Here is a 9,271-nt window from a genome sequence, read left to right as displayed (position 1 = left end):
TTTCAAATAAATTCTATTAAAATACATGGAACATTTCTAAACTTATTTAATCTCTCTTTATTCAGAGGGTCTTAAGAATTTGCTTTTATTTCATAACAGTGATGAGGTAGATTCAGAGTTTCGCTAATCCTTCTTTCATTGGTTAATTCAGCAAGCCTTAAAGTACTGTTGTATGCTGGACACTGGACATTGGAGTAAGCTTTGAGATAACTGTGTTGATATCTTACATTTACTGTTTATTGCCTTCCATGTACTGCTACGTGATTGACATGTCAGTCAATCCTCTCAACAACCTTGCTATAATTATCACCATTTTTTGATAAGGAAGTGAAGTTAAGTAACTTGTCCAAGTTACATAGCTCATAAATTTTGAATCTAGTGAGGAGTTTGACTTAAAAGCTACTACAATATATATGTTCCACTAAAGGATTTGAAATATACAGACAAATAATATTTAAACATTGTATGTTGGTAGCACAGAACTGGGATTGATTAATTGTACCTAATATGAAAAAATATAACAATGTAGGAAACATCGAGTTTTGAAGTACATATAGAAATTTTCTGGGCAGAAAGGATGAGGGAAGGACAATGGCATTACAAGAAGAGATAAACATATATACAAAGGCATGTTTTCCAGGAACTGCTTGGCATAGCTGGAGTGTAGAATGTGAAGTGGGGAGAGCTTTGGGGTGATTGGGGGAGGGCAGCACAGTAGGCAAGAGTCATACCACAGACGGCCTGTATTCCATGATCAGATGTTCAGACTTTATCTTTTATCTAGGGTGAAACATGAAAAGGTTTTAAATAGTTTTAAAGATCACACTCGATTTTGTTTTCTTTTCTTGGATGTAGGCAACTGAAGGCTGGAATATTTTCATTGAAACCCAAATTATTGTGCAGAACTACTGATTTGTAGCTAAAGTAATGGTGGGTTACTTTACGTTGTTCTTAATCAAGCTTTATTCAAATAACTAAAACTGATTTTAGGATCTTAAAAGTAAAATCTCTTAATAGCCCTCAAATTATGAATGTCTTATATTCCCAATATTTATTTTAATTTCACAAATTCTTATGTCTATTGTTAGACATAATTGGTTTCTTGCTTTAGCTGTCTCTCCAGAACATTCTTTGACAATACATACTTGTCATATTAGTGACAATACATGGCTAAACAAACATGTTAATGGTCTGAACATACTATCTAAAATACATGTTTTTCATCTGTCTATTAGCTATGTTATATGGGACTTTCATTGTGCTTCTCAAATACCAGTACCATCATTTCTATTTAAGTAAATAGATATCTATCAATGTGCTGCTTTGACTTACAAAGCGTTTTTTAAACCAGAAAAAGCAGGGGCCTTGGCCGGGCGCGGTGGCTCACACCTGTAATCCTAGCTCTCTGGGAGGCCGAGGCGGGCGGATTGTTTGAGCTCAGGAGTTCGAAACCAGCCTGAGCAAGAGCGAGACCCCGTCTCTACTAAAAATAGGAAGAAATTAATCGGACAACTAAAAATACATAGAAAAAAATTAGCCGGGCATGGTGGCGCATGCCTGTAGTCCCAGCTACTCAGGAGGCTGAGGCAGGAGGATTGCTTGAGCCCAGGAGTTTGAGGTTGCTGTGAGCTAGGATGATGCCACGGCACTCTAGCCCAGGCAACACAGTGAGACTCTGTCTCAAAAAAAAAAAAAAAGAAAAAGCAGGGGCCTTGAAATGTGGCTAGCCTGAAATGAGAAGTGTTCTGAGAGTAAAATATGTACACAATTTCAAAGAAATTTATGGATTTTAAAATGTTAAATACCTCATTTATTTTTATATTTGTTGAAATTGCATGTTTTGGATATATTGGGCTAAGTAAAATATTAAATTAATTGTACCTCTTTCTTTTTAAATGTGGCTATTAGAATATTTAAAATTACATGTATAACTGACGTTATATTTTTATTGCTCAATACTGCTCTATATAGTCATTCCAAAATTATCTAGAGAACTCTAGTGTTCTCATGTATAGTTTCAAAGAAACCTAAGTAAAGTGAGAGATCAGTAATTCTTATAAAGGAATTTGTATTTTAAAAAGAAGATACTTACTCACATAATTCTATAATTGAAGATTTTCTGTGAAGACAATTTTTTATTAAGAGTGCTACTGTTTAGACAAGCCTGTCCTATCAGGAAGTTTTCTTTGGGGTTAGTTCCTATAAGTTGCTACTGTTCTTCATAGCTTCTCCTTTGCCTCTGTTTCTGAAACCATGGGTTCTCTTTCATTCTGTAGATTCCCATTGATCACAAGGGCTTTGGTGATAGGGCAGCCATCGATGTATAGATGAGGTGTTTGTAAATTGGGACTGCCTGTAATGGAAAGTAACAGCAGCAATAATAATATGGCATTGCTTCCCACACTACCACAGTGACTAATAAAGTATATTGTAATCCGTTCTGTTAACAACAGGGCAGCAGATCATTGAATTTATCATGAATTGCCTAGAGAAACCTTTTCAGAATAACTAAGTATTGGCAGGCACTTCATTTAGGAACACTTTTAGTAGAGTTGAGTTGTGATCTACGTAGATTTTGGCTTATTATTGCTAAAGTTGTGAAAATACATAGAAATTATTTTCCCTTCATTGCTAGACTCACAGATGAAAATAATTATTTCAAGATCATTTCTCTCATTTTTTTATTATTTATGTTGCTTTATGGTAAGAACAACATATAAATTGCTGTTCTAAACTTGGAGGTTTTACTTTAGTGATTGTTTCATATAATGTGCAACTAAGTTTGCATTTTTAAAAAATCTAGAGATGATACTTTACAAAAATGTAGTCACATTAAATAGATTGAATCATGATAACCCTATTTTAACCAATCAGTGCTGTATGTATAACAGTGAGGATCTCCAGAGTTTAGGAAATGGTATTTTAGAGCTCCTACCCTCTGACTGACCCCAAAGCAGGGAAGAGACCTGGCATTATCACTTCATTAATTGCCAGGCTTTTATCAATTGGTCTGTCATCCTATTTGAAAGGCATTAATTAGGAGTTTTTGTTCTACTATTTTGGAATCCACTATTTTGGAATCTGGCTAATATTCCTTCTGACTAGTAGGTGTAACATTAGATCAACCCAGATGATGACACTCCGGTCTAGGGTTTATTATTATTATTGTTTTTATATAGATGGGGTCTCACTATGTTGCCCAAGCTAGTCTTGAACTCTTGGCCTCAAGCCATCCTCCCACCTCAGCCTCCAGAGCGTTGGGGTTGTAGGCATGAGCCACCACGCCCAGCTAGTCTAGGTTTTGATTAATGTATACATGGTATACATTTTTCTTTTCTTTTACTTTTCATTTATCTGTGTCTTTTTACTTAAAATAGGTTTTTTGTAGACGGCATATTGAGCCTTACTTTAAAAAAAAATCCAATCTGGGCAAGGTGTGGCGGCTCTTGCATATAGTCTTAGCACTTTGGGAGGCTAAGGCAGGAGAATCTCTTCAAGCCAGGAGTTCAAGACCAGCCTAGGCAATGGCAAGACCCCCATCGTGACAGAAAATAAAAAGTAAAAAAATTAACCAGGTGTGGTAGCACATACTTGTTGTCCCAGCTACTTTGACAGGCTGAGACAGGAGGATTGCTTGAACCCAAGTGTCTGAGGTTGCAGAGTGCTATGATGATGCCACTGCACTGTAGCCCAGGCAACAGAGTGAGACCTTGCCTCAAAAAAAAAAAATCCAATCTGATACTATCTTTTAATTGATATGTTTATACTGGAGACTAACAAACTTTTTAAATAAAAGACAACATGGGTAAATGTTTTAGGTTTTATAGGCCATGTTTGTGTTGTGCAGCCATTCAGTTCTGCCACTATAGCATGAAAGCTGCATAGACCGTATGCAGATGAGCCAGTGTGTCTGTATTCCAAGAAAGCTTTGTTTATTTACAGTGGGCCAGATGTGGCGCAAGAGCTCTACTTTGCCAACCCTGGCTTAGACCTTTTACATTTAATATAATTACTGCTGTCATTGAATTAAAATCTATTGTCCTGTTGGTTGTTTTGTGTTCTATTTGTTCTTTTTTTTTTTTTTGTCTTTTTCTGCCGCCTTCTGAATTTATCTCCACTACTAGTTTATTATTTGTACCTCTTAAAAGTTTTTTTATTGGTTGCTCTAGGATTTACAATATACATATTTAATTAATCATTATTTACCTTCAAATAATATTATGCCACTTCACATGTAGTAAAAGAGCCTTACAACAGTATACTCAGCATAATCCCAATTCCTGTCTCCCATTCTTTGTGCTGTTGTTACCATACTATTTACTTTTATATTATTTTATTTTTAAATCCCACTAGTATTTAAACTTTAGTGTTTACTCCGTAACAGCCTTCACTGTTAAGATTCAAGGTTGGGACAGTAAGTTATAAGATTCATAAATCAGTACAGGCTCGCAGGTGGAGAGTTAAGCATATGGAGACAGTAAGAAAAAAAGCATTAGCCTGACAAAGTCGGAGTGTTAGAAGAGCTTCTGATCGTTACAGAGAGACATTTCAGCCCATCCTTACTACTTGGTGTTTTTCTTTAATTGTTAATTACTCTTTAAGTTTTCCCCATGTACTATATAATAAATATTGGAGTCAGATATTATTTTGTTTGTCTGACAGACTGAAGATTCTCATCCAGTTTTTACATTCCAGAGTGTATATTTCAGCTTTGAGTGTTTCGAGTAACAGATTAGTTGGTAATGTTTGGTTCTTTACGATTTCTAGGTACATACATAAAACCAGTCATCTCTCATGTTTTATTAGTATACTTGCTTTTCTTAGACATAAATCTTCGTTTATTTTTTTCCTTAAGAAATACATACAGAATATGGTATGTTCACTGTTTAAAATCAGCTGATTTTCATTCAATAATTTTTTTGTTTTTCTTATAGTACTTGTATGGTAGTAATCGAAAAGACAACATATTTATTGATCCAGGATACCAGACATTTGAGCAAGAATTGAATAAAATACTCCGAAGTTGGCAACCAAGCATACTTCCAGATGGTAATGCTATTTTAAATAAAGGTGTTACTAACTAGATACTGGGATTATTTTTACAGAGAGTATGTTAAAATAATTAGGAAGTCATTTAAATTAGATAGCTTATTTTTCATCTGATGTTCACCTCTTGTTGAATTAGAATTGAACGTGGTTATTAGCTAGTGTTTATGAAGAACTTTGTAAGAAATGTGACCTCCTTTATCTGGCATGAGAGCCTGGATGTTGTGTTTTAAGGTCTACAAGTGGAGACTCTGATGTAAATTTCTCTTAAACCACTGTTTTAGGTGTGTGAAGAAAATGTGTATGTATGTGGAATCACCTGTTTTTTCAGGAATTCTACAGATTTAAATTCCATTCTGACCACTGTCTGCTTCTCCTACTGAAGAAGAGAAGCAGACATCTAGTCCCTATTCCAGAGGTGATAGTTCCATAGTCTGGTGTGTTTCCCTCCCCTCTGTGTTGTTAAAGAGCTGCGTAGGTAATTCCAGAGTTCATTCCAGTTGACCTGGTGTAAATGGAGGATTGACAATAGGTTTGTTCCTAAGTTAACATTATCTGTTTCTAGATGGTTGAATGAAAACTGTTTTATTGATTATAATTCTTTAAAAATAGTTCTCTCTATTTAAGGGTCAATATTCTCTCGAGTTGAAGAAGACTATCTCTGGAGGATAAAACAACTAGGATCACACTCTCCAGTAGCTCTTCTGAATACACTGTTCTACTTTAACACTAAGTATTTTGGCCTGAAAACAGTGGAACAACACTTAAGACTTTCCTTTGGCACTGTGTTTAGGCATTGGAAAAAAAATCCTTTAACAATGGAAAACAAAGCGTGTCTTCGATACCAAGTGTCTTCCTTATGTGGAACAGATAATGAAGGTAGTGTATTTGTGTCTTTTTATTTTTCAGATTGTATGCGGTGGGGATATACAAATCTTGCCTTACTAGAGATTACCTGGATCACTTGTTAAGAGCCTAAGCATTGTCATTTTTATAAAATAAGGCAAACTGTTTCTTCTTAAGATGTCGTAGTTCCTTCTGTTTGAAAAATTGTGCATTACCGAAAGCCATAACTTAGAACTCTGAAGGACACCTAGTCCCATTCTTTGGTGTAACAGATCCTCGAAATGAATAGTACTATCTGGATGTTTGCTTCTGTTCTGTTCTTCAAGATTGGTTTTAGGAGGTTTATTTAATTTTTATTTTTTAAGATAAAATTACTACTGGAAAAAGAAAACATGAAGATGATGAGCCAGTATTTGAACAAATTGAAAACACAGCCAATCCTTCTAGATGTCCTGTGAAAATGTTTGAATGCTACTTGTCTAAAAGGTGAGTATTAACGATACTTTAACTTTTTATAATGGTAGTATAAAGTTGGTTGGTTTGAATTTAACACTACCAAGAGGTGTCATTTTTTTTACTGATCCTTTTTGTAGATTTCTCTCTTCTCACTTATATCCAAGTCCATTCAGTTACAACTTTTTATATGAAATACCTAGCATATATTTCATACTTTAGGATTCAAGCATATATTAAGAAATCACTATTAATGAAATTACTACTGCTGTCTTCTTTTAAATTATGGCAGTTTCAATGACTCTGCAAAGCAGGGGCACAAACTTGAGAAAATAGCCTTTTAAGAAGGTCTGAAAGTAGTGTACTGAAAGTATTATACTTTTCAATTATACCATTGCTGTTTTTCCCAATCTGAGACTAACAGGCATTTTTAAAAATTTAAACCAATGAAATGTTTAGGGACCATAGATTATTTTATGCTTGTCCATTGTTTTAAGTAAGCACTCCCTAATTTTCAAAAGCTTAGCATGAACTCGGAATGTACTTCCTTATATAAACAATTTTATAAATCACAGTTAGGTCCCCAGGGTGGCCCTCAAGAACTTGTTAGAACAATCATGTCACCTGTAGGTTGATTGATAGTGGTACAGGTTGAATGTCCATGATCCAAAATACTCGGGAGTAGAAGTATATTGGATTTTGGATTTTTTTTCAGATTTTAGAACATTCGCGTATACATAATGAGAGATCTCAGGGATGGGGCCAAAGATTTTTTTGGGAGGGATATGAGGGGGAATACAGACTTTTGTTCTGTCGCCCTGGCTAGAGAACAGTGGCATCATCACAGCTCACTGCAACCTCCAACTCCCAGGCTCAAGCGATCCTCCTGCCTCAGCCTCCCAAGTAGCTGGGACTAGAGGTGCACTCTACCAACACACAGCTCATTTTTTTATTTTTTGTAGAAACGGGGTCTCCCTTTTGCTCAGGCTGGTCTCGAACTCCTGAGCTCAAGCAATCCTACTGCCTCAGCCTCCTAGGGTGCTAGGATTATAGGTGTGACCCACTGTGCCTGGCTGGGGCCAAAGTTTAAACACAGAATTCATTTATGTTTCATATATACCTTATACCTATAGACTGAAGGTAATTTTATTTTTTCCTTGGGGATGCTGAATATACTGTGCGTTATGTGCCTGCATTTTGACTGCCACTCTTTCACATGAAGTCATGTGTGGAGTTTTCCACTGTGGTGTCAGTTGGTGCTCAAAAAGTTTCAGATTTTGGATTTTGGGATTAGGTATGTTCTACCTGTATTTTTCACCATGGTTTAGGGTAGCCCTATTTGGCTGCAGCAGTATCGGGGTTCTTCCAATGATAGTAACTATTTGTTAGGTGGAAATTCCTATCTTGGTATTATCTTACTGGTATTTTAAAAATTGAGTTTCTGTTTAATGCCGTAAGGATTTTTATGTGCCGCCATAGTTCATCAATTTTAAGACACATTTTTCACATTTCACTATTTCTGAAACTGGGATGCATGTTTAAATTAAATTGATGCATCTTAAAATTATAATTGGCAGTGTTTTGCCTGCTTAGTGGTAACATTAAAATAAGGAATAGTGTGTCTATTGATAGTGTCTTGGGTTCAGTGAAATACAGAGTTTAAATTATGGTGGGAAGTAATCTCTTTATCACAGAAAATAACTTCTGAGAATATTCTGATGACAATATTTAATGTGGGTGATGAGGCATAGGGTCTGGCCACATAATGTGATTAGTGGGATCTGATTATTCTTGAAAGAAGAAAAGAAAGTTGTGGGAAATGTTGTATGTGTTTTGTGAAATTGACCTTTTCTCTCCTTTCCTCCAAAGTCCACAGAATCTTAATCAGAGAATGGATGTTTTTTATTTGCAACCAGAATGCTCTAGTTCTACAGATAGCCCTATCTGGTACACATCTACTTCACTGGACCGAAACACCTTGGAAAATATGCTCGTACGGGTTCTTCTAGTAAAAGATATTTATGATAAAGACAATTATGAACTGGATGAAGACACAGACTAAAAAGGAACATTTCAGAAGCAATCGGGATAAAACAGCATTAGATAGTCATGCTGCTAGATCTTTATTATGGAAAACATTTCAAGTTTACTCCTTCTGTTTCGAGTTTTGTAGCAGTGTACCCACACTGGGTATTACCATGTAAATAATCTGTGAGTGAAAGTTGCCATTATTCTATGTAGTGGTTTTAGGATACTTAACAAATACATTCAAATTCTTTTTTTATTATTATTTATTTGATTAGGTATGTTTGTAACTTTTTACATTACAAAATATGAATGAGAATGTGCCATGTATAATTTTTTTCTTGTAGTAAGAAGCATCCACATTGCACAACTCTACTGTTGCAAAGCTTCCTTGAAAGGGGGCTGTTTTACTGGGTTCTTAACCAGATGGTTGTGTATGGGTAGCACTACTAAAAGTTTAGAACTTGCAGTGTCTTTCAGAATTTTTAAAATAAACTGTAAACTAATAGGCTGGGATTTTTGTTTTGTTTTGGGGTTTCTTTTGTTTGTTTGTTTTGTTTTACGTTTTAGTTACTGAAGCCTTACAAGGTTATGTAGAGAGAAACCATCTTCTGTACCAAAAATAGACAAGAGAATGCTGTCAATATTGGTGTACTGTAATGTGAATCTATACTGGTGAAAACAACTTTTTGTTTCCCTTATTAAAACCTTAGTGTCCTTTTCTCATTTGTGGCTTTCTGCATCACCCTAATAAATAAAAAACATTATATATATGTATATATATATATAAATAATGACTATAAGTTGGAAACAAGACCATCAAGACATTTTTTTTGTAAAAATGTCTGATAAAAGTATAAAATTCTGTATTCTTCTGTGTCAGCCATAAGTATCTGAAATC

General features: G+C 35.2%; 1 protein-coding gene across 1 annotated transcript in view; it reads left to right on the top strand.

The window, feature by feature from the left end:
• ZMYM2 (zinc finger, MYM-type 2) overlaps nucleotides 1-8,646 on the top strand; it is a 100,583-nt gene extending 91,937 nt beyond the window's left edge. The window contains exons 19-22 of the mRNA XM_012641669.1: nucleotides 4,935-5,049; nucleotides 5,674-5,925; nucleotides 6,258-6,378; nucleotides 8,215-8,646. Coding sequence (XP_012497123.1) covers nucleotides 4,935-5,049; nucleotides 5,674-5,925; nucleotides 6,258-6,378; nucleotides 8,215-8,407 — 681 coding nt within the window. The 3' untranslated portion in view covers nucleotides 8,408-8,646. The remainder of the gene's footprint in view (nucleotides 1-4,934; nucleotides 5,050-5,673; nucleotides 5,926-6,257; nucleotides 6,379-8,214) is intronic.
• Nucleotides 8,647-9,271: the final 625 nt, after the last annotated feature.

The sequence above is a fragment of the Propithecus coquereli genome, unplaced genomic scaffold (assembly GCF_000956105.1).
Source record: "Propithecus coquereli isolate 6110/MARCELLA unplaced genomic scaffold, Pcoq_1.0 Scaffold168, whole genome shotgun sequence".
In the NCBI taxonomy this organism is placed as follows: Eukaryota; Metazoa; Chordata; class Mammalia; order Primates; family Indriidae; genus Propithecus; species Propithecus coquereli.
The sequence above is the reverse complement of the archived record's forward strand: the minus strand, read 5'-3'. Positions and strand labels throughout refer to the sequence as shown.